The sequence below is a fragment of the Onychomys torridus genome, chromosome 1 (genome assembly GCF_903995425.1).
Source record: "Onychomys torridus chromosome 1, mOncTor1.1, whole genome shotgun sequence".
Taxonomy (NCBI): domain Eukaryota; kingdom Metazoa; phylum Chordata; class Mammalia; order Rodentia; family Cricetidae; genus Onychomys; species Onychomys torridus.
The window spans coordinates 90,133,566-90,159,650 of NC_050443.1; the positions used below are offsets into that span (position 1 = coordinate 90,133,566).

Sequence of the window (26,085 nt, forward strand, 5' to 3'; positions counted from 1 at the left end):
CTTCTTGACGATTTCACTGTGTTACCAAAAGAAGGTATTTTAACCTTTTCATAAGTGCACCATTAACAAGGAAAACTTCCTTTCTTTCTGGAATGTTTTAATTTTAATGTGTTTGTGAATGGTGGTATGATTTTCTGATTATTTGAAAGAAAAAAATACTAATATTTCAAATGAAGACTTGATGCTTATGAATGGAATCTACCATTTGAAGAACCTGTTACTCTTTTTTATATTTCTCCTAGCTCAACAAATGCATATATGCTGATATACAGACTGAAGGATCCAACGAGAAATGCAAGTACGTTAGCCCATCGTAAAGTCATTTCCTTGGCACATCTTGTAAACCTAGACAACTGCTTTTAGGTGATGGACAGTTAACAGCTAGGACTTTCTATGCCTGGGAGAGGGAATTATTAACACTGTTACGAAGTAATACCATGTGATAAAAATATTTGGCAAGAATCTGTAAAGCGAGCACAGTGATATGTGCTCAGTGATATGTAACTCTAGTTACTTGGTAGGCTGAGTAAGGCCAAGAGGATTACAAGTCTGAGACCTACAGTCAATTTAGCAGGACCTTGTCTCAAAATAGTAATATTAAATGAGCAAATCACTTGACCTTTCTGAGTCTTTGCAGATGTGTAGACCGGAAATGATGACACCTTATAGAGTTGTTATACATGAATGAAACAACACTTTAGAGTCTTGCAGCATAGCTAGTATGCAGTGAAAACTCAAATATGCTTCTGTTTGTTTCTGTTTCAAGCTTTTTGGATTTGTTAATATCTACATTGTTTGAGAGAGGACTCCACGTAGCCTGAAATACTTCAGAAATCTTTTAATATAGTATCTGTTTATTTGATTAAAGAGCAAATAAAATTTTATGAATCTAGTACAAATTTTTATTATATTTTAATTTTATTAAGAGTCCCAGGGGCCAGCAAGATGGCTCAACTGGTAAAAGCACTTGCTGCCAACACTGATGGCCTGATTTCAATGCCAGAACCTTCAAAGCTGCCCTCTGACCTTCCAGAAACAAGCTTGAATATAAAGTGTTTGTCCTTTTTATTTATATTTTTGGTTGATATTACTTTAAAATCTTTAGTTCTTAGGGTTTTGTTTTCTTGCTAATTCTTACTCATTGACAATGTTGGAAACATATTAAGGTGTGTATATATTTGACTATAGACACACAGACGATGAGTTTGCTCATATTCTTTTCATAATTTAAAAAGTAATCACTAGCTTGGATCTCAACATTTATTTTTAGGAGCTGATGTGCTCTTAGTATATCTGTTTCAACTATTATTTTTTTGTTCACATTTTTGTGAACAAAAGTTAGTTTGTGGACTCAGTCAATGCAAATTTTTAAATGTAGTCATCATTTCAACAGATGTATATTTCGAGATCTATAGATTCACTGGAGGCAAAGCCAGGATTGAAATCCGTGCATCCTGTAAAACTCGATGTGGACAGTGCAGTGCTCCAGCCCTTGGCTAACTCCCCGACTCTTGTTCTGTGGCACTGTGTCATCTGGTTGTGAATGCTTTTAGCTAGCTGATTGCAAGAAGATGTCCTGAACAGCCAGCAAGGGAAGAGTGTTTTTCTTTTTCTTTTTTTTTAGACTAGAGCTGATTTCTAGAAGCATTGCATTTTCACTCTTTTTAGGTCCTATAGATACTTATCGTTCTCCTTAAAGTCAAACATTCATTGGCTTTATTCAAGTGTCTTAATTTCATATTGTCTCTTACATGCTTTTAAGACACATGTTACTGTGGAGTTACCAGTTTGGTGCCTCTGCCTTCTTTGGTTAGAAGGCAGCTAAAGGATTCCATTGAGGAGGAAGGGAAGGTAGGAATGCTATCAGAGTGTAGTAACAATCACCTATGTAGCAGCAGTACCTTTTATTTATTTGCATTATATTCTAACCAATAACTTTTGGGCCAGGCCCTTTTAGTAAGCTAAAGAAGCCAAGGTCTGGAGAAATAAAGTTGCCCACGGCCAGAGGGTTTCATGGTGATAGCAGAAGTTTAAATAAAAAATGATTGTCCATTTTCAAAGCTTTTGAAATTTTGAAATCTCATTGAATTCTCCTAGGAGGTTTGAGCCATTTACTAGGTCTGCATATGGTTTCACTATCAATACTTCTCATTATTGCCTGGAAGAAGCTTGTTTCACACTGAAAGAAGGACATATGTTTCCATGGCAGCGCAGAAGAGCAAAAAAGAACACAAGATATAACTCTGAGTGACATTGTTTTATGTTCCTAGAATTTCTAGAAGTGGAGGAGTACCCAGAACACATTAAGAACTTGGTGCAGAAGGAGAGAGAATTGGAAGAACAGGAAAAGAGGCAACGAGAAATTGAACGCAACACATGCAAGGTTCGATTCCATGATTGTGATTGACAAGTGCTGTTGAGGTTTGCTCTTCTGACTGCTGTCGTTCTCCTGATACCCAGAGTTCGGTTGTGGCCATTAGGTAGTGTGGCTTTACCACAAGGATGAGCATAATTTGGTGCTGAAGTGTGGTGATGTGTAGGATGATGCTCAGTGCTTGTGCAGCTGTGTGAGGTAGGCATGCCCATGTCCTCAGGAAGGAAGGACTAGGAAAGGCACAAAAATGAAGGCCACTCTTCAGTCACTCTCCAACTACCCATACTGTTCTCCTTCAAAATCCTTAAACAGATGGGAGGTGGTGGCACACGCCTTTAATCCTAGCACTTGGGAAGCAAAGACAGGCAGATCTGTGAGTTCAAGGCCAGCCTGGTCTACACAGAGAAACCCTGTCTTGAAAAAAACAAGAAAGAAAGAATAGTCCCAACTATGGTTTTTATTTTTTAATTGCATTGTTTTGACAATGAAGAAAAGTGCTATCTGCTGCTGGGCATGATGGAGCACGCCTTTGATCCAAGCACTTGGGAGGCAGGGGCAGGTGGGTCTCTGAGTTCAAGGCCAGCCTGGTCTACAGAGCAAGTTCCAGAACAGTCAAGGCTGTTAAACAAAGAAACCCTGTCACCAAAAAAAAAAAAAAAAAAAAAAAAAAAGCACTATCTGCCAAAGAATTTAGCTGTGACATTTGACCTAGTGAGTTGATGATGCTATTTTCTGTTTTATAGATAAAATTATTCTGTTTACATCCCATGAAACAAGTAATGATGGAAAATAAGTTGGAGGTTCATAAGGATAAGACATTAAAGGAAGCAGTAGAAATGGCTTATAAGGTATGTCTAATGCACAGTTGGATTTTAATTTTGATAGCTCCTAAGTTTTATAGTTGAGATAGATGATGATGTGAATACTTTTAATGGATTCTAAAGCCTGTTAATTTCCCTCCATCTACCAGCATCTTCATATGAAAGCCATTTAACCTTTCTGAATCCTGGAATTAGAATAAGAAACACATTTATTTGTGCTTTCTGTTTACTTAGAAGGTATCTATTGAGTGCCTTCTGTATGAGCCATTAGAGATATCAGGGGGAAGATATGGTCTTGGCCTTGTGGAATTTATAATCCAATGGGAAAAAGTTTTTCTTTTACAATTTGCAATTATTTTGTTTAGATGTCATAAAGTAGTATATTAGTATATTGAGATAATTTATCCTGCAATAGTAACCATGATAAGGACACAACTATGTCACTGTATGGTTTGTGTTATTCTAGGAATAATGAAAGGTGGTTATTAAATAAATTAAAGCTAGGCATGGATGCTCATACCCTGTACTCTCAGCATTTGAGAGATGGAGGCAATAAGATCAAGTGTTCAGAACTGAGTGTTGGTGGCACACACCTTTAATCCCAGCACTCAGGAGGCAAAGCCAGGTGGAGCTCTATGATTTCGAGGCCAACCTGGTCTGCAGAGCGAGATCCAGGACAGGCACCAAAACTGCACAGAAGAACCCTGTCTGGGGGGGGGGGGGGGGGGGATTGAGTGTTCACAGTCATCCTCTTTTGCATAGTGAATTCAGGGTCAGCCTGGGTTACATACACGTGGCTCTTTCTCAAAATGAAAGGTATCTGTTACTCTGATAAAAATCATAATTGTATAGATTTTATTGTTTATATGGATCTCTTAGGATTACTGCATATGAAACTAAAGCTCTCTTATGTTTTTACTTGTGGGGATTGTGGTTTGTTAGATGATGGACTTAGAAGAGGTGATTCCGCTGGACTGCTGTCGCCTGGTAAAATATGATGAGTTTCATGATTACCTGGAACGATCATATGAGGGAGAAGAAGACACACCAATGGGGCTGCTCCTGGGAGGAGTGAAGTCCACATACATGTTTGATCTGCTGTTGGAGACTAGAAAGCCTGATCAAGTTTTCCAGTCTTACAAACCTGGAGGTAAGTCATTTTATACTCCTTTGAGTTACAGTGGGCTTTAAATTACTGTGATCAAATGTTTTCTTCATAGAAGTGAATGAGTAAAAAAAAAAAAAAAAGTTTTTAATATGTTCTTAAAGTATACATAATTTTGACAAGTTGGCTGAGATGGGCATTTCACAAGTCCAAGTGGGCACACTTGCTAGACCTTGTCTATTCACAGAATTTAAGTAGTGAGCAGCAGTAGGATTTCCTTCTTTAATGTGGAGTGCTAAATGATGTAGTGTCTGCCTGATAATAAGAATGCCATAATTACCTGCTCAACTCCTAAGGGTATCTCTGTCGACATCTTTCTCTCTCCTCCTCTTCTCCCACCTTCCCTCTCCTATTCATTATGGAAGCCATACACTTCTTTGCTTTGTGTGGCTCTGCTGTCCAAAGTATATTTATCATTTAAGTAAGCAATATAAGGGGAAATTTGAGAATTGACATTAAAACAGCAGCTAGATGTAGTTCTTGATGGCTATTTCTTTTTCAGGTGACTAAAATTTAGTTATACATATGATCTAAAAACAAAAAAGAAACTGATATACCACACTAGTTTGTGCATAGAATTTTCTGTGGGATTTGAAGTACATTGTTTGAGGAGAGCAACAAGGTCGTGAATGGCTTAATGGAGGTTGTTTATAAGCAGGGTTATATCTGCCCCATTAGTATTTATTTTGCATATGTGTTTTACATTTGCTCCTAAGACCAAGAAGCAACTGGATTGTATTTTTAATTTGCTTAATAAATCTGAAAGTGGTGTTACATTTTAAAAGGAAATAAAACATTTTTTAATTATATTTTGGATTTTTTACAATGCATAGATCTAAAATAATGCTTTTTAATGATCATTAGATGGATGAAATATATACCCACTGTATTCGATAATGAGAACATACTCTCTTTGCCATCTATTAGAAACACATTTAGAATGCACTGCTCATGTAAAATACAGTTTAAGAAAATAACCGTCAGCTATGTTTCCATGTTTTCCAATGCGATAGAAGTGATGGTGAAAGTGCATGTTGTGGATCTGAAGGCCGAGACTGTCGCTGCTCCTATAACCGTCCGTGCTTATTTAAATCAAACAGTTACAGAGTTCAAACAGCTGATCTCAAAGGTAAGTGGTGAATTAGACCATGAATGTTCTTGAGTTCTTAACTGTGTATACAGCTCACTGTAGTAGTTCCAAGTTGTAGATTCTACTGTAAAGGGGCAATATTTATAGGCAGGACACAATTGAAATACAAAGGGATACTTCAGGTAGAAGAAACATCCTGAGCAACTTTGGGGCATGAGGCAGTAGCACTGACCCAGACTATATTTGAGCTGGGTGAAACACATGCTACAGATATGAATTCAATTTAGGTCTTAGTTAGGATTTCTAAAGCTATGAAGAGACACCATGACCACCACAGCAACTCTTATAAAGAAAACATTTATTGGCTAGCTTACAGTTGAAAGTTTTAGTCCATTATCATTCATCATGGTGGAACATGGTGGCATATAGGCAGGCATGGTGCTGGAGAGGTAGCTGAGAGTTCTACATCTTCTACAGGCAACAGACAGAAGTAGTCTTTCTCACTAGGCATGGCTTGAGCATATATGAGACCTCAAAGCCCGCCTCCACAGTGACACACTTCCTCCAGCAAGGCCACACCTACTCCAGCAAGGCCACACCTACTCCAGCAAGGCCACCCCTCCTAATAGTGCCTGGCTGGCCTGGAACTCATTATGTAAACCAGGCTAGTCTTGAACTCGTAACTATCTTCCTGCCTCTACCTTCTGGGTGCTGGGATTAAAGATGTGCACCGCCACACCCAGACTTTAGTATTTTTATTACATTTACTTATTTTGTGGTGTGTATGCATGCACTCAGGCTTAGTGACGAGACTATCCACTGAGTCATCTCAGTTCTGAATGAGAGGTGATGATGACATATTAATAGCAACAGTGAAGTGGGGAGCAGACTTGATGAAAGAACAGTGATGGATTAAATAGTGGCTCAGAACATAGGCCTGTTCTGAATGTTTGAGCAGGAATGAGATGATGAAAACATTTGCATCTCTTTGGATAAATGGACTGGACCATGTGTGACAAATGACTGTTCTCTTCTCTGTCAAGGGTCCCATACTGTGTACCTTGAGCACACAAACCGGTAGAGTTTTGCAGCCTTCCTTACTGTCCATTGGATGCAAGTTAAAAAAAAAAGTTTGAAGTACAGTTTTCAGGTCTTATCTTATAGCTCAATGTCTGGGGATTTCCTGACCATCGGTACACGAGTGTTCTAGTTGTGAGGGATTTTGTCAGTTCTGTCAGGTTTGGTGACTGTCACTGTGTTTGAGCAGTAACAGCTAGGAGACTTCAACCACAGTTGGCAGGTACATCAGAAGACACATCATACTGTACAGTGTCCTGCCTGATGGCTAACTTGCTCACACATGATACCAGGGGATCAGATGGCTCTATACATTTAAAAAGTGCCACCTGCAAACATTTTCAATCCAATGCAAAATATAAGCCTGCGGTTGGATTTAAAAAGAAAAAAGGACAATACAGTATGTTAGCCCACCCTCATTGAGGAAATAAATGTTTAAAGAACAAATGTAATCACAGAGTTTTGTCATAAACAAAATTCTTGAAAGTTAGAAAGTGTTACTTTGCTCATTTTACAGCATAAGTGATAGGGAGATGACTAAGAATTTTAACTTTGAGTTACCAAAAACTATTAAATCTCCACTTAAAAGTATTTTCTCTGACGTTTCTTGAAGATTGGCCCTAGAATTGGCACCCAGGTCCCAGCTGTCATCAGTAGTTTTCTCTTCTCTGTGTCTAAAGCCAGCCAGAATTCCTTTGGGTAGCACACTCTGTACTGACACTTTCGTTACAGGCCACTCACTTAGCTGCAGAATCCATGCGGATAGTGCTAGAACGCTGCTACAATGACCTGCGCCTTCTCAGCGTGCCCAGCAAGACCCTAAAGGCCGAGGGCTTCTTTAGAAGTAACAAGGTATGCCTTTACCTTTTCATTGTGTCTTTGCTGCTAACAAATGGAGTAAAGTTGAGTATTTATTGTAAGCCTGGCTGCGAGCAACCAGCACTGTCCTCATCTGTCTGTGCAAGAGTAGCCTTTCAGTGCACACAGCCACCCCAGATTTTCTTCCTTTGTCATCCAGTTTGGCTTCTTTCTCCACTAACTCCTCCTTGCTGCTGCTCACACCCCCACCCCCCGCCCTGTGCCCTCTGCCTGGGAGCACTTTTTCTTGTTTCCTTACCCTCCTTCAGTTTTCAAGCTTTGAGATTTTTGTGATTGAGTCTCCCTCCTAGGTGACTGTCTTCCTAGTTTCCATCCTTGAGTTCCCTGGTAACCAAGTTAGAGATGGGCCTCATGAGACTCTCCCATGCTTGTCCCCTTTGCCTGCTCATGTCTCAGTTGGGGAGAAGACAAGTTGTGCAGCTTGTTTTAGGACTTATTACCTTCAGTGTGCCATCAATACCATGACTTGCCCTGTGTCTTGGTGCATCCAGACTTGTTCATTACCTTTGCTCAGCTCACTTGCCAGTCTTTCATCTTAGTACATACATGTAACCTTTTTAATATCATTTTATTTTGTATCTTCTTCTAATATGTGATATTAAAATGTAACCTATGGGCTGTCAAGAGCATTCATCAGGTGCGAGATGCTTGTGACCAAGCCTGACAACCTAAATTTGATCCCATGAACACATAAGTTAGGGAGAATTAACTACCTCAAGTTTTTTTCTGAACTGTGCATGTGTGCTACACACCCATAAACCATATACACATTCATGTGTGCACAAGTTTTTTAAATATAATTTCTTTTTTTTATGTTTAAACTATAATAATGTTAATTTATGAAAAAGAGTGCCAGAGCAATCCTTTTAGTCCCCATTTTTTTCTTATATGGTTAACTAATAGTCTTAATATATAACATTTATAAAGTAGTAATAGGTTTACCTTTTTATGAAAAACTCAACATACTGTTAATTATTGCCAAATTTATGGTTAATTTTTGTTTTGTTTTGTTTTTTGGAGACAGGGTCTTGAATTTGCCTTAGCTGGCCTTGAACTCACTACATAGACCAGGCTAACCTGTGACAGTTATCCTGCCTCTGTCCTACAAGTACTGAGATTGGGTATATGCTACCGTGCCTGGTCAAATTTATGTATAATGTTGCAAGTTTTATAGCATACTATGTACTAACTTGTATTGATACGACGTTCTTATGAAGAATAAGAATACCACTAACGTTGTATGGAGTGTAACTCTCTCACTCACTGTTTAGGTGTTTGTTGAAAGCTCTGAGACTCTGGATCACCAAGCAGCCTTCACAGACTCCCACTTGTGGAAACTTCTGGATCGACATGCAAATACAATCCGATTATTTGTTTTGCTGCCTGAACAATCACCAGGATCTTATTCCAAAAGGACAGCGTACCAGAAAGCTGGAGGCGATTCTAGTAATGTGGAGGGTGACTGTGAAAGAGTCAAAGGGCCTGCAGGGAGCTTCAAGTCTGTGGATGCTATTCTAGAAGAGAGCACTGAGAAACTCAAAAGCTTGTCCCTGCAGCAGCAGCAGCAGCAGCAGCAGCAGGATGGAGACAATGGAGACAGCAGCAAAAGCACTGAGACAAGCGACTTTGAGAATATTGAGTCCCCTCTCAACGAGAGGGGCTCTTCCACCTCTGTGGATAATCGAGAGCTTGAACAGCACATTCAGACTTCTGACCCAGAAAACTTTCAGTCTGAAGAACGCTCAGACTCAGATGTGAATAATGACCGGAGTACAAGTTCAGTCGACAGTGATATTCTTAGCTCCAGTCACAGCAGTGACACTTTGTGCAATGCAGACAGTGCTCAGATTCCTCTGGCCAACGGACTCGACTCTCACAGTATCACAAGTAGTAGAAGAACTAAGGCAAACGAAGGGAAAAAGGAGACGTGGGACACAGCCGAGGAAGACTCTGGGACTGACAGTGAATATGACGAGAGTGGCAAGAGCAGGGGGGAGATGCAGTACGTGTACTTCAAAGCCGACCCCTACGCTGCAGACGAAGGCTCTGGGGAAGGACACAAATGTATGTACTGGAGAGGAAGGCTCTGGGAGGGCACCAGTGTGTTCCTCACTAAAGTTTGATTCTTAGCTCTAAGACGGCCTTACAGTAACTTCCTGGACTGTGAGATAGTTCCGCTTTCTTTCATTGGCAGTGCAGTACTTTAGGCAGTAATTGTGTCGAGTTAAGTAGAAGAGTAACCGATAGTAGGAAAGTCTATGGTAAGAACACCAAGGAATACTTCAAAGGTAACATACACCCTCACTGCTAAAGAAGCTAGATGCTTTCAAGGGTTTATTTTTGTTTGAGAAGTTTATGTATGCATAGTAATGTGTTTTGATCAAATCCACCCATTTCCTCCCCTTCAGTACAGTCTCTATTCCCCACTACCACTACTTTTTCCTCCCAGCTTCATATGCTGTGTGTAAGCTCATTGAGTCCACTTAGTGCTGTCTCTATGTGCATTGGTATAGGGCCATCTACTGGAACATGAGTAGCCTCTCAGGGGCCACACCCCTGAGGAAAACTTGAATCTTCTTTCTCCAGCAGACATCAGTTGCCAGAAGCTTCTCACCTAGGTTGGTACTATGAACCCTGCCCATCGTGTTGGGACTTCAACTGTCTTGATTTCTGCAGGGCTTGTGCCTGCATTCACAAGCACTTGGAGTTTGTGTGTGTAGCAGCCTTGTCACATCTGGCAAATACTGTTGATACAGATGCCCACTACCTCTGGCTCTTAAATTTTTAACACCCCCTGTTCCAGAATGTTCCTGAGCCTTGAAGGGTAGGGTGTGTGTATGAGATAGCTGTCCCATTTAACACTGAGTACTTCATAGTCCTTTGTTCTCATACAGTAACCAGTTGGGTCGCTGTATTAATTGCCATCTACTGCAAAAAGAAGCTTCTCTGATGAGGGTTGAGAGATGTACTACTCTATAAGTATAACGTTGTAAGTACTTAAGGGGTAGTTTATGTCCATTTAGCAGTTCTCCCTTAGGGCCTGTGACCTAGCCAGCCACTGGGCTTTGACTCAGTTAATGGTCCTGTCTTGTGGAGCAGGCCTTAAGTCCAGTCAGAAAGTGGTTAGTTATTCCCATTAACAATTACAATTGCAGCAGTGGGCAAATCTTATCAGGCCTGTCCTTATTGTAGCTCTCCAGATTCACAACTGGGTAAGACAACTGGTTATTTTTCAACCCCAGTAGCGTGCATAGAACCTTCCAGCATTTTGAAAGTTAGCCAGCGGAGATGAAACTTTCAGGTCAGTACCAGCTTGATTTCTCCATGTCCTATGACTCAGTATGTGGTGTCTTTAACAGTAGGGTCTTAACATCAAGCTATGAGGATAACCAAGAGCTATGGCAATAGGCTTGTATTGTTTGGATGACTTCAAAAAATTGTTACTCAGTTTGCAGGAAAAAAAATTTTTTACAGCCGGGTGGTGGTGGCACACACCTTTAATCCCAGCACTCGGGAAGCAGAGGCAGGCAGATCTCTGTGAGTTCGAGGCCAGCCTGGTCTCCAAAGTGAGTTCCAGGAAAGGCGCAAAGCTACACAGAGAAACCCTGTCTCAAAAAACAAAACAAAACAAAAAAATTTTACACCTCTTTTCTGTGTCCCAAAGGAAACAACTTCTTTCCCGCATCCTTTAAAAAAATCTATATTCAGTGGCAAAAGAGAGGGAGTTTGGAAGTGAGGGTTCATTTATTAACCGAGTCTTATTTTATTTTTATTTTGTGTGCTTCTGGGGATGGAACTTGGTACTTTACCACTGAGCCACATCCCAATCCTTTTAATTTGTTAATTTAATTTTGTTAATTTGATAGTAGGCAAGAAATAAACTAGAGTTCTGAATGTTACAGATCTCAGAGGACAAAAAAAGAGATTTGTCAGTGGAAGCATTTGAGAAAGGCAGTAACAGCAGGCATACCCACAAGGTAGACCTGTATGAGTTGTAAAAAGAACTTTTGGAAAGGACTTTTACATATCCACAGGTTAGAACTAGTCACAAGTTAACAAGAACCAGAGTCGAGATACATTTCTTTGTCTGGGTGGTGGTGGCTCATGACTTTAACCCCAGACCTTGGGGGCAGAGGCAGGTGAGTCTCTGAGTTCAAGGACAGCCAGGGTTACTCAAACTCTGTCTCGAAAAGACCAAAAAAAAAAAAAAAAAGCATATATTTCTTTTCCCAAGTATGAAAAGTAAGTAGCTTTCAGAAAAGTTAAATACTTAGTAGTATTACTCTTTAACAAAACATGTATTAGCCTGGCTTGGTGAAGTGTGCCTTTAATTGTACTGAGTGAGGGGCAGAGGCAGGATGATCTCTGTGAATTCTTGTCCATCCTTGGCTACATAGTGGGACTCTGTCTCAAAAACACAAATGAAGCATGTACTAATACTCCCCCTGTGTTTTTTAGTTTTCAGAATGTTTATTTCTCAAAAGTGTCTTTGAATTACTAAAGCAAATCTTGGTGTCCTCCATTGACATATTAGAAAACTGCAGCTCACAGAAGATGGAGACCTGGCAAAAGAATATACATGTAGCCGGGCGGTGGTGGCGCACCCCTGTAATCCCAGCACTCGGGAGGCAGAGGCAGGCGGATCTCTGTGAGTTTGAGGCCAGCCTGGGCTACCAAGTGAGTTCCAGGAAAGGCGCAAAGCTACACAGAGAAACCCTGTCTCGAAAAACCAAACCAAAACAAAACAAAGAACATACATGTATAACATCTATACAGTGAGCAGCAGGATTGCCACAATGTATACGGCTTTTTAAGATTTTGTTTTTGCTTATGTTGGGAGGAAGAGTATGTATGGGGATGTTTAAGGAGACCAGAAAGGAAATCAGATCACCTGGAACTAGAATTGCAGGGGGCTGTGAGCTGCCCTGCATGGTTGCTGGGAACTGAACTCTAGTCCTCTGCAAGAACACCAGGCACTCGTAACCACTGAGCCAGCTTTCCAGTCCCTGTAAGGCTTCTAATTGAATGTGCATGCTTCCTTTACCATTGGAAGAGAACCCCTAGGTGTCGGGCCCCATATAGTAAGAAGTAGAAATGAAAGACAGCTCCATCAGTAAAGTGCTTGCCTTGCAAACATGAAGGTGTAATTCAGTACCCAAAGCCCATATAAAAACAAAAAGGTGGGGTGGTGCACACTTGCACTTGTAGTCCCAGCTCTGGGAAGGCAGAAGAAGTAAGCAGATCCCAAGGGCTCTCAGGCCAGACAGACCGACTCCTTGGCAAGCTCCAGGCCAATGAGAAGCTCTGTCTCAAAAAACAAGGTAGACAGCTCCAAAGGAAGCTCCTTGGCCTCTACAAGCAGGCAGCATGCATGTGCATGCAGACTTGTATAGTAGGAATTTTAAAAGGTCTTATTAATAGGAACAAACCTGAGGCCAGTTATTGGGGTGAATGCTGGAAGATCAGAGAAGCAGAACAAGCCACAGCTATCTCACCTTGCTAGTTCCTCAGGTGATCTTGTTTCCTCAGGCTAGAAGCCTCTGAGTCCTCCTCCACATGAATCTCAGCTGAACTGTGTTGCTCCAAAGCCTGAACACTTAACCAACCAAATGCTTAACTAACTACATGCTTTACTTCTTTAGTTCCTGGTCCTCGCGCCTTATATACCTTTCTCTTTCTGCCCCCACTCCCTGGGATTAAAGGTGTGGGTCACCATGCTTAGCTGGTGGCCTTGAACTCAGAGATCTGGCTAGCTCTGCCTCCCAAGTGCTGGGATTAAAGGTGTGTACCACCACCACCCAACTTCTGCTATAGCTTGCTCTGACCCATTTTCTAGCCACCATTTCTGGCTCTGTTCTAGTGGCTGTCTGTTCTCTGACCCCAGATATGTTTATTTCGGGAAACACACAATATTTCAGGGAACACAACACCCACCACAGACTTGCACACATGTGTACACAAAGAGGAGACTTGGCCCAGGGAGATAGCACATCAGATAAACATGCTTCCTGCTAAGTCTTGATGACCTGAGTTTGATCCCTGGAACCCACATGGTGGAGGAAGGAAAGAACCAAGTTGTCCTCTGACCTCCACATGCACTCTATGTTCCCCTACATGTACATAGACAAGTTAATAAATGTGAAAATGCTTTCTAAAAAGAAAGAAATGAGATGACTTATAGACTGACAGGTCTATCTTTTAAATGAAGGTAAAGAAATCAGTAATAAAATGGCATAGTAACCAATGAGATCTAGCTAACACCAGAATCCTTTGACATCCGTATATGTCCTATAGAAACTCAAGTGTAAAAATGTAGACTGCTGGCCAAAATAGTGACAGAGAAACAATATTGTACTGGTGCTTCCGTTTCCATCCAGGGGCTACACCTCCAAAGGCTCATGAGCATGTATGGTTTTATGTAGTCCACTCAGCAGCTGTGTGAAGCCTGTTTTCCCTGGTGAAATACCTGGTTCAAACAAGTTCAGTTGTCTGGGGTTATATTCCTAGTAAGGTATGATGCCAGGATTCCACTCTGGTATTCTGATTGTAAGCCACCACCTAGATGCCACTGTCACTTTTCCTGAGAAGAAAACTAGCAAATAGCAGCTGCTGCCTGGCAAAATACAGTCGGCCAATAAAGGTGCTGAGAAAGAGGAGAGGTACTCTCTGGAGGAAGAGCTTGGACATTTCTGGTTGATAGAGAACAGTAATTAAAATCAGTTGGCTAGTAGTCTCCACCTCAGCATGGATTCAGCAGGAACACTTGGAGTAAGTCTCATTTCTCAGTTTGCAGATTTGATAAACTCTTTAAAAGGTAGGTTACTGGCCAGTTTAATCTTTCTGGAAATGTGTAGTAGGCTAGTCTTACTGCTCACTGAAATAATAGACAGGGCTGGGAGGAGAAACCACTCTTCCCATCCGTTTAGGCTACTGGAGACCATACAGAAGGCTTGTTTGCAAAGCAAAGTTCTACATTGATCTTGATGTTTAGAAAAGGCTTGGAGATGTGGGCAGTGGGGAGATGCTGGCCAGCTGCTAAGGTTCCCAACTGTCTCTGCTGTGACTGAGTCCCTGCAGTCCTCAGTGACTTGAAAGTGAGCGCTAGCCAGGCAGTGGTGGCTCACGCCTTTAATCCCAGCACTAGGGAGGCAGAGGCAGGTGGATCTTTGTGAGTTCGAGACCAGTCTGGTCTACAGAGTGAGATCCAGGAAAGGTGCAAAGCTATACAGAGAAACCCTGTCTCAAAAAACCAAAAGAAAGAAAGAAAGAAAGTGAGTGCTAGAACACAGTGGGCTGTGAGTGATGGCCTGTTCACAGTGGTGTAGTGGTCAGATCTAGCAAACAAAGAATTCCAAATCCCAAGAATGGCCTATCATGCATAGCATCATAACATTGGCAGCTGACTTAGGCAATAACTGAACTGCGTCTAAGATGCTGATCCTTAAGCCACCTGGTGTGCTCAGGAATTCCTTAAGGGAGTAATTACCTCTGAAAAAACGTGTCCTGGTGTGGCCTACTTATGGTAGTGTTAAGTCTACAGCACTTAGGTATGAACAAGAAAGCCAAATAATGGATATAGTGCATGGGCTTTGAAATGTCTTCATGTATTTTTGGTATCCTAAAAATAGCTGAAGTTGTATTATGAGAAGGCTGGATCCTGTGGTTTTTAGAGACAGAAAGGAAAAGAGATGTGATGGTCATCTCTAACACAATTAGAGCTGCTACAGGAAGGGAGTGTTTACTGAGGCTATAAGTACAGAGAAGTCTAATCACAGGCTCCATAAAGGAGCCAGGAGTTCATTAAAACCAGGCCTGCTTGGTGCATGACTCCGGATTAGACTAGATCAGTAACCCAACATCTGTGTCTCCCCATGACACGGCATTACCAGAAGCTAGGAGAGGAACCAGATGGCCTTGCATTTGAGTATTGTGTTGGGCTCATAGAATCTTATGGGAGAACTGAGGTTCACATTGGATCCCTGCCTATAAGCCCTCAGCTTTTGATTTCCAGTCACTTTCCATTACACACCTCCTTCAGAATCTCCAATGTCTTGTGGAACAGTGCAAATGTAAGCTTGCTTGCCATATGATTAACATTTGGGGACATTCCTTAAAGCTTAGAAGTTAGGAATCTAGCAATTTAAAAAAAAAAAAAAAAAAGCCTCTTCAAATGTTGCATAGTAAACCAAGCTCAAGCTCATGGCTGTCTGTATTTTCTCCTCGTTTACACTCCTTACATCTACTGATTTCTGTTTCACTACCAGGCAAGTAGTCAGCGAAGATTAAGTCACTTGAAAAACATGCTCAGAATGTTTTATCCATTCAGGAGTTGAGCTGACCTGAGAATGTAAACCAGAAGTGTTTATGGCCTTTTGTAAAGTTGAAAAGAAAGGGGGTCCTACTGACAAGGTAGCCTTAGGGCTGTTGAGGGACAGCCTGGAAGCATGGCTGCTCTTGGGTTTGGTACCTGCCTTATTACAAGAGAAAAAGAGTTAGGTCTGCACCATGTTTGCTAGAATGTAAAGACCACGATAGCTAGATGCATTCTTACAAGTAGTTTATGAGAAGTAATCTTGTCATGATGCCAAGAGAGTTTCAGTTTAAGCCTAGGGGAAGTGAGAACAATAGATCATTTACGTACAATCCTGCTATAGTTCAACCACATGATAAACATGCATTTCAATATGCTAGTCCCTTTTTTTCCTCATAGAAGTCTCGGAATTATTATTCCAGATAATACTGCTGCCAGATTTTGAGACAGCTGTCATAGATCTTGCACTGTGCCAAAAGCTTCATAAATGTGAGCTCATTGAATTCACACACAGCACTGTAACACTATGCTTTCATCTCCATTTTCTCTAGACAAAAACAGGGGCATGGAAGCCAGTGGTACCTTGTGTCTCATGGCTAGTAAGCAGAGGAGCAATGGTGTGACCCAGCCAGATGGCCAGAACTAGTACTGTGTGACACTAGAAACATTTGTGTTTTAAGAGACTCCCTGGAGCAGCAGTTCTCAACCTATGGGTCATGACCCTTTGAGTGGTGGTGGTGAGGTCTCCTAAGTCATCAGAAAACATAGATATTTACATTATGACTCATAACAGTAGCAAAATTACAGTTACGAAGTAGCAATGAAAGTAATTGTATGGTTGGGGGTCACCGCAACAGGAAGAACTGTATTAAAGAGTCTCAGCATTAAGGAGGTTGCAGACCGCTGGCCTAGAGGTTTGATTGATTACACTTACCAAGTCCTCAGTCTTCATCTGGGTTGTTTATATGTTGTCTTGTTTTTTTATTTAGTGTTATTACCTAAAACTCTAGTGTCCCCCACCCCCAGAAAAGAGATACTTTTTCCTATTGACAGTATGATAAGAAATGTGCTCTGTTTTACAATACTCAAAGGCTGCTTTCACACTTTTGTTCCTGTTTTGTTTGGTTTTTATACTTAGGGTTGATGGTGCATGTTGATAAGAGAATCACCCTGGCAGCTTTCAAACAGCATTTAGAGCCATTTGTTGGAGTCCTCTCCTCTCACTTCAAGGTTTTTCGAGTATACACCAGCAACCAAGAGTTTGAGAGCGTCCGACTGAATGAGACCCTTTCGTCATTTTCAGATGACACTAAGGTTGATTACGATAATCCTTATAGAATTAGTCCATTTTAAGTAATAAGTTTGAGAGCAGCTTGCAGACCTTCCAATGAAGGTGAAGTAGGTAACCCCCAGGGTAGGTGGTTGGCGGCTCCTGGGTGTTTGGATTGTTCTTTGCTTGTTCACCCAACAGGCATGGTAAGTGTTAACTATGTCAGTTTCAGTCTTAGTGGTGGGGAGTCAGAGGTGAAGGTGCACCTGTTCCCCAGGAGCCCATGAGATAAGGGATGGGGAAACCAGAAGCTAACAACAGAGTGAGCCTAGGTTGCTGCTGAGGCAGTTCATCTAAAAAATGTTCTTGATTCATAGATCACAATCCGGCTGGGGAGAGCACTGAAGAAGGGAGAGTACAGAGTTAAAGTGTGCCAGCTCTTGGTCAACGAGCAAGAGGTGAGTGACACTTAGGACAACAGGAGAGTACCAGCCCCTGCGGGTCGAGATAGATGACTTGCAGCCATCTCATCTCTTCTGCAGTACTCAGTTCTGCTGTGACGGTACACAAGTAACCTGTATCCCAGTGAGGTCAGATTTACAATACAGGCCTGGTGTATTGTCACACACTGGAGTAAGCAGGCTTTTCCAGCATTGAGAAGGAGATAGATGTGTTTATGGTTGCCTTCTGGGGAGGATAGTGCTGTTGTACAAGAGGATGGCAGCTGGCCTAGGTAATCATGGTTTTAGAGGCATCCCTGTAGTGTGTTATATGATATCAGTTCCTGCAAAGACTCATTTAAACTCCATCAGTTATCTCTGTGGTCTAAATCCTGTGTAGTATCCCAATCTGTAGAGGAAGAAGTTAGGTAATCTGCTAAAGGTCATAGTTTGAATGCTGTATAAAGGCTGTCTGCAGACTGATTTAAGAAGGAATCAAACTATTTCAGCTTATCTCATACTTAAGACTTAGGCCTGAATTACCCAAAGGATGAGGAATGTTTCCAAGATGCTCATCATATAGTGATCTAGACATGCATGAAGCTGGAACTTTGTATACAATGCCTTTATTAATTGAACAGTGTTTTCTCAATCATCTATCATCCTATTTTCATGTATATGCTTCTTCGAGTCCTTTGTTATGTGTTGAAGACTGAATGTACATTCTTTCATTGAAATCCATGGAACTATGCCTAATTACCTTTCAAAAGTTGTCATATTTGGTGACAAATAGGGAAATATGAGTACATTACCCTAGTTAATCATCAAGATAACTCTGAAAGGAAGCTATTGTCCCTAATTTACAAGTGAGAAAACTGAGGCATAGGCTGCTCACAACTGCTGAGCCTCTAAGTTATGGAGCTAACAAGAACAAGTAGACAGATTCTTAAACTCCATCAGGCCCTTCCTTGTCACGCTGCTCAGCACAAATAAACTGTCTTCTTAACCCTTGCTTCATTGTGACACATGAGCTCTAACTGTGTGTTTATATTCCTAGCCATGCAAATTCCTGCTAGATGCTGTATTTGCTAAAGGCATGACTGTTCGGCAGTCAAAGGAGGAGCTGATTCCTCAACTCAGGGAGCAATGTGGCTTAGACCTCAGCATCGACCGGTAAGTGAGGCCCCAGTGCTGGCTGCTTCATGCCACCTTTCCTCCAGAAGGTAGTGCCCAGCATTAGGAGTGGTAAGCCGAAGGGCTAGACTTCTTGAAGTTCCCTGGAGAATATAGAATGTGATGTACTAGAGGCATTGCCTAGGCATCACCCCTAAAGTTTAATGAGTAACCATTTATCTTATACTTTGAACACAGTTCATTTTTGGTGTCTAATTAATGTAAATTTTTGATTAAATATGTCAAATTATAGCATTTTTAAATGTATTATTGTATTTTTAGGTTTCGTCTAAGGAAGAAAACATGGAAGAACCCTGGCACTGTCTTTTTGGATTATCATATTTATGAAGAAGATATTAATATTTCCAGCAACTGGGAAGTTTTCCTGGAAGTTCTTGATGGTATTATCATTGTTTTTTGGAGAAATAAATATCAACTAGAAAGAACCATAGAGCTAATGAAAGCCTAATTGCTTAGTGCCTGATCTCAAATTGAGTTGTGAGAAGTGTGCTGTATAGTGCAGTACTGTCCTTGTCAGAATCCGGCCGTGGCTTTGTGGGCTGCTCCATTCCTGAGATTCTTCTTTCTTTCCTTGTCCCTAACATAGCTGCTTGCATTCTGTTTAGAAGATATCACTTGTCTTTTGCCTTCTAATATTTCTTCTTTTCTCTCATTTTCTGGTACATAAAAATTATAATTTAAAAGTTTGATAGGTTTTTGGTTCATTGTGCAAATTCTATTGGTATTACCTTAGTCATGCTTGTTATTTCTTTATCATTGTCCCATATTTTATGTTGAGAATATGCTATTATAAATGTGTCAAAGACGTTGGAAATGGCTGTGTTGGTGACCTAGGCTACTGCTACTTCAGAGTGCTACCAACAGGACAGTTTAATGGCCAAAAGCTTAGTCTTTACTGAGGTCAGAGGTCAAGGCATTAGTGGAACTCTTTCTTTTTTTTCTTGCTCTTACTGGTGAGGTTTGTCTTCCATGTCACTCCCTAGCTTCCAGAGCTAGGGTGGTCTACCTTTGGCTTGTAGATAGTTATTGTACCTCATCTTTGTTTTCACCTTCACATGGTAGTCTGTCTCCATGTGGGCTTGTCAGAACCCAAATTTCCCCACTTTTAGAGTACACCAGTCAGCTTGAATGGAGGTCTACCCACTTACTTTAATTTGATTCTATAACTGTAATTAGGTTACGTTCTGGCTTGTTTGGGGGCTTGGACTCCATGTCTGTTAAAGCAAGCAACGGGGCCCATGACAGTGACCTGGAGCAGCACTTGTGTCTACTATGATTCCCACTTTAACTTTTAGTACTGGGACCAACTAATACTCCTCTGAGGAGAATAGTGGGGGAGAGTTGGCTTCAGGGAGATCACATTGAGGTGAACAATTAGCTTCCTCTTATATGTTTTGATGCCACTTCTGTCCACAATTTAGACAATATGATCATAGTTCTTAGGGAGTTCAATATCCCTTCTTACTAGCTGTTTCTAATCTAAATCAGCACCACTTTAGCTAAGTATTTGACAACTGGGAAGGCAAAGAACTCCCAGGGAACCAGGCACATGCTACATGCAGGTGTCCTTCTCCAATGTCTGGGACCTGAGAGAACAATAGCCTTGTCTGAACAGACTGAGATAGGATCATGAAGGTCACATAAATAGGCCAGTGCCACAGAAAGTGGTACTAGGTGGTAGGTACTTTCATTGTATCATGTCAATATACATTTTAACATCGAAATAGATGGATAAGAAATAAGTCATGTGATTAAATCCCAGCAACATTTATTCAGCCATACTGTACCAGATGCTGCTTATCTTTGGTGTTTTAAACATGAATAAGCTAGAGATTACCCACCACATGTAGTCTGAGAGGAATGGAGCAGCAGGTGTATCACTCTTAAGTTGCTAGTTGCTGAGACTGGCTAACCACAAGAGAAATTGTGTGTATGTCTACCGAGAGCTAAGTGACAGGTGAGCTGAATTTTGACAAGCCACTGAGTTTTGGCTTCAATGAAAGAGGAATAAAATGAAGATGGCTTGATGGTAGTTTAGATTGAAGTCAGAGCTGGCACTGGAGGCGACTGAAGACCTAAAAGGCAAGTGACTGGAAGAGCGGTGTCAGACAGGAGTTGAGAGGAAGTAGTGTCGCTTAGGACACTGAGGGGCAGATGGTAGCTGCGAGTGGAGGGTTGTGTGTGCACATGCTTTTAAAGAAAGAACAGGAACTGGAGGCCTGGCTCAGCAGCTAAGTGTACTGGCTTCTCTTGTAGAGGACCCAAGTTCTATTTATTCCCAGCACCCATGTGTCACCTCTCAACCATCCGTAACTCCAGTTCCAGGGGATCTTATGTTCTCTTCTGACCTCTAAGAGCAGCAGGCATGCATGTAGGCAGATATACATGTAGGCGAAATATACACAGATATACATATAGCAAAATACCCACACACATAAAATAAATATGTAATTCTTTAAAGGAGGCTGAAGAGTTGGCTCAGTGGTTAAAAGATCTTACTATTTCAAAGGACTTGAGTCTGGTTCCTTGCACCCACATCTGGCAGCTCACTACCTTCAATTTCAGCTTCAAGGGATCTGATACCTTCTGGCCTCCAGGAGCCCCTGCACTTACATACACCTATCCATACAGAGACACACATAAATGAAATCTCTTAAAAAAAAATCTTTGTGTTTAGTTATGAACTACAGGAAAAGTAAGATTATAAATAAGCCTTTCGAGAAAATAGAATGCTGGGTGTAATCCTACTTGTCCTTAGGTGTAGAGAAGATGAAGTCCATGTCACAACTTGCCATTTTATCAAAACGGTGGAGGCCTTCAGAGATGAAGTTGGATCCCTTCCAGGAGCTTGTGTTGGAGAGCAATAGTGTTGATGAACTTCGAGAGAAGGTAAGTTCATTTGAATAAAATTAGCTAATAGGTTGGGAATTTAGCTCAGTGGTAGAGTGCTTGCCTAGCAAGCACAAGGCCCTGGGTTCAGTCCTCAGCTCAAAAAAAAGAACAGAAAAGAAAAATAGCTAATACATGTTTTCCTGTGTTGTGTAGGAAGTGAGTACCAGCTACTGTTGTCAGGAGTGTTTATTGGTTTCTGTCATACTTTGTATCACTAGTGTCCCTTAGAGCTCCTTGTGTTTTGAAATTACTTTGTTTTCATTTGTCTAGAGGAGTATCTTCACTTTTCATTACTTGGCCAACTTTGTGCTAAGTTTTTAAGATTAGTTAGAAGTTACTAAACTGCTGTATGGCTAAATGAACAAAAGAAGGAGAATTGGAGGTCCTAGGCCATACTACTGTGAATATACCTTGTGGCATCTGGTCACAGAAGCTAAACATACTTGGGCATGGTTGGTACTTGAAGGGGAGGATTGAATAAAGTGAAGATACGCCTTGCATTTTACCGTAATTCAGGTGACATGAGGAAGTGGGAATTGCCCTCTCCATTGGTGGTACTACTTCAGTGGGCATTTGTAAAACATCTAATGTCCACATTGCATGCCTGCACTACCCACTTGGGAAGTAATTCAGTTGCAGTTGCCTGGCATATACAAGGGTCTGGGTTTAATACCGAAATAATTGTAACTATATTATATTAACGTAAGATGTAAAGGAAAATGACAGATGTGCTTCTTAAATATTGGGAGAACAATACTTCTGATCTAGTTCTAAAAGCCAGAAAAAGGCATGCTGCACAAAAGCTTAAATGTTCTGTGTGACCCCAAATACTAATTTAGAAAAACAGTTTACGGACAAAACTAGAAGACAAGGAAGGAAGAAATTATTTGAAACCTGCATGGGACACCATGCCCTGAGGTGGGGGGTTGGTTGGTTTGTTTTATTTCAGTCAGAATCTCCTTCTGTAGACCTGACTGGCCTTAAACTCCTAGCACTGAGATCACAGGCATGCACCACACTCACTGATGCCCTAGTGTAAATGCAACCACTGTCTTAACAAAGAGAACATAAACAGCTCAGTCTTAAGGTGAGCAAAGAAGATAAACAGGCAACTTGTAGAAGAAACACAAAGGCAAAAAATAACATCCTTTTTGAGCTCTTCTCAGTGAAGATTTAGAAAATTAAAATAGTATCTAAACTTGTCCAGCTTTGCAGATCATGTCACTCTGATAGTTTTTCAGAGTGGCAGATGTTGTCAACATGCTGTCAGCACTTGAAATGAGCAGAGCTCCACATCCAGCAATGTGATCAGGAAGTTGCTCTGGATTCTGTTTCTACAATGGTTGTGTGATAAGAGTGTAGAGATAGCTCAGAACTTTATGCTTTTAGAAATGTGTAAATGTGATATGTATAGAGTCAAGTCTGGAAGGAGTATGCTAGCATGTTCCAGAGGCATGTGATTTACATTGTGGGCAGAGATGCAAATTTCACTGTCTAACTTTTTTAAATCAAATATATTAGTTTTTAAATCCAGCTAATTTTGTAGAAGAAAAGGAAAATAACTTCTCAAGAAAAATTACTTTTAAATAAACTTACATAAGACTTTTCTTTTCTAGCTGAGTGAAATCAGTGGGATTCCTTTGGAAGACATTGAATTTGCCAAGGTAAAGCCTGAGAACATTTGCATCCTAGTGCTGGTATGCCATAGATGTGGTTCATGTGTAACTCATCTAGTCATTCTTTTTCTTCTTAGGGTAGGGGAACCTTCCCCTGTGACATTTCTGTCCTTGATATTCATCAAGATTTGGACTGGAATCCTAAAGTCTCTACCCTGAATGTTTGGCCTCTTTATATCTGTGATGATGGTGCCGTCATATTTTATAGGTAAAGTGCAATGATTTTGTTGCTGCTAGTGCTGATGTGTCTGTGATGTTGTACTTTTACAGTGGTTTTGACATAGCACCACTGAACAGTAGCAATACAGCGAGTGCTGCACAGCATAGTGTGAGGTTTAGAGTACTGTAGTTAAAATAGAAGACAGAACGCTCTACTGCCACACGCCTGTGACCCTAGCAACAGAGAAGTAGATGCAGGAGGATCAGGGCCAGTTTCTACTATATAACTTAGAGTTCGATATCAGCTTCAGCTATGTGGGACCTATCTTAGTACTCACCTCTAAAAATAACATCAGTAAGAAGTGAGGGAGGGCAGACAAAGACATTTGCCACCAAATATGATGATGTGAGAGTTCAGTCCCCAGAACTCACATAATGGAAGGAGAAAACCAATTCTCCCAAGTTGTCCTCTGACCTTAACATACATGCTGTGACACTCTAGAACATGCCCATTCACACTAGGACGCAACAAATAAATACAAAAGGGAAACCAGTGAGATTAATTATAATTGCAAAAAAATTTTTTAATCCAGTACATACAAAATATTACTACAGCATGTCACTGACATTTTGGGGTAGCTTTCATTTGTAGATATCTAAGACATACTGTGTATCACACTTCCAGCATGACTCAGTATGGTCAAGACATACTTCAGGTGCTCCTTATATACCTTGTTGGACAGCACACATACAAAGGAAAATAGTCTTTGGAACCTGGAAGTCAAATCTAACTTGTTTTCCTAGCTCTTACAATGCTGTCTTTCCTGAGAATCCAAGCTATTTCATAGAGCTACCATCTGTTTTAAGTAAATGTTCAGTAATGCAGTTTGTTCTACTTTGAATACTCACATGAGATGATTCTGTGCGCATGTGATTCACATGAGCAACCTAGTCCATCCTGGTGTGTGTAAGAGCGGGAAGAGGAACACAGTAGCATTCAGACATAAGTGACCCACTGATCTAATGCATGTGTATTTTACATAAAGGGATAAAACTGAAGAAATAATGGAGTTGACAGAGGAACAAAGAAATGAACTGATGAAAAAGGAAAGCAGCCGACTGCAGAAGACTGGACATCGTGTAACATACTCCCCTCGAAAAGAGAAAGCACTCAAGATCTACCTGGATGGGGCGCCAAATAAGGAAGTGGCTCAAGACTGACTGCCAGTGTAGCCTGTTCCCTGAGGGTTGGTTTAAGTAGATGGTTCACTACTGCTGGGTAGTGCCATTTTGGCCGGACATGGTTGGGGTAATCCCATGACACCAGCACTGATTGGACCGCCCTTCACCAATCAGAAGCTCAGTGCCCAGTGGGCCACTGTCTTGACTTGGAATCATGTTGTGCACTATGGTCAGATGTACTATAAAGCCAAGGATGTGCAAAGAGAAACAAGCAGAGCCTGCTACTATGAAAGGGGAGGGGACGAGTAGATCCATTGATTGCGGACAAATGTGCACATTGCCGCTAGTGAAACTAGCCTCGAACAGGATGCTCATAGCTTAATAATAAAAGCTGTGCAAAGGCCATGAATGAATGAATCTTCTGTTTATTTCATTGATACACACATTACCTCATTGACAGTTCTGAAGCAAATGCAACTGTGTTGACTCTTGGTAAGCAGCAAAGAGGAGCTGAGGAGTTCTTAGAACCAGCGTAGCCCACAGAGGAATTAGGAAGATGGTTTTTTTTTTTATTTTGTTTCACTTTTTACAAAGTATTAAGAACCTTAGCAAAACAGCCCAATATCTGTTTCCCTTAGGCCACTCCCAGTAGGTGCACTGTGGCTGCTGCAGGTTTGTGATTAGAACCAACTGTATTTTAAACTATGGATGTAGAAAATGTCTCACTCCTTCACTCGGCATGTAAATAAAGGGGTCCTGTTGAGTTCTCCCGGCTGCAGCTCTGCTGTTTGCCATGGTTCTTTGCCTCTCATTCGTCATGTACATTTGTGTACACTGAAGCTCAGCAGTCTGCCCATGTGCTCCTCAGTGAGGCTCCATAGGATGTATTTGCTCGTTAATGAGGGTTCTCTGTTCAGTAGCTTCAGTCTTTTCTCTGTACATTTATTTTCAACAAATTGCTTCAAGTTTGAGTCTTCTAGAATGCTTGTAAAGTCCCGTTTTAATTTTTAAGAGTCAATTTGTAGTTCTGTAGTGTAACTTTGAGGAACCATCTGCCCATCATATGGAATAAAGTTTCTCGGGGGCCTTGGTGTAGACTTGGTGCCACATGATTCATTGCAGAGTGTGCTAGAATCAGCAGGCTTCTTCTGCTCTGCTAAATACAACTTCAAAGAACACAATTCTACATAAACTTTGAAATACTATCTAATTTATAAAAGTCAATAAAAAGGTTTTGGTAAAACTTTTTCATGCAAGATGCTGTTTACAACAATGAACACGCCAATAAAACATTTGTTCATGTTGCTGTGTTATTTTTGTCATTAAACCTCTGGGGACATGAATCTGGGTACAGAATGAATTTGTTGTCTTTAATATGGCACTTTGTTACCTGTATGGGATAAGTATCTCATTCTCTGAAGTATATTTATAGTAAAGTTCTTCAGAGGATCCTGACAGTACTTCAGAATCAGATTTTTACCTTTTTTTTTCCCCTTTTAAGATATACTTAATGAGAATATTGGCAAATGTTGACTCTGGTTTGAATATAATTAAG

At 41.0% G+C, this 26,085-nt stretch overlaps 1 protein-coding gene across 2 annotated transcripts in view; it reads left to right on the forward strand.

Annotated features, from left to right (window-relative positions):
- Positions 1-25,834, forward strand: part of Usp47 (ubiquitin specific peptidase 47) — a 94,283-nt gene extending 68,449 nt beyond the window's left edge. For both annotated transcript variants that reach the window (XM_036189246.1, XM_036189247.1), the window contains 15 exons: positions 243-298; positions 2,271-2,383; positions 3,118-3,222; positions 4,138-4,345; positions 5,374-5,489; positions 7,260-7,379; positions 8,678-9,470; positions 16,856-17,031; positions 17,365-17,445; positions 18,485-18,600; positions 18,883-19,001; positions 21,380-21,510; positions 23,130-23,177; positions 23,267-23,397; positions 24,395-25,834. In XM_036189246.1, coding sequence (XP_036045139.1) covers positions 243-298; positions 2,271-2,383; positions 3,118-3,222; positions 4,138-4,345; positions 5,374-5,489; positions 7,260-7,379; positions 8,678-9,470; positions 16,856-17,031; positions 17,365-17,445; positions 18,485-18,600; positions 18,883-19,001; positions 21,380-21,510; positions 23,130-23,177; positions 23,267-23,397; positions 24,395-24,569 — 2,488 coding nt within the window. In that variant the 3' untranslated portion in view covers positions 24,570-25,834. The remainder of the gene's footprint in view (positions 1-242; positions 299-2,270; positions 2,384-3,117; positions 3,223-4,137; positions 4,346-5,373; positions 5,490-7,259; positions 7,380-8,677; positions 9,471-16,855; positions 17,032-17,364; positions 17,446-18,484; positions 18,601-18,882; positions 19,002-21,379; positions 21,511-23,129; positions 23,178-23,266; positions 23,398-24,394) is intronic.
- The last annotated feature ends 251 nt before the right edge of the window (positions 25,835-26,085 follow it).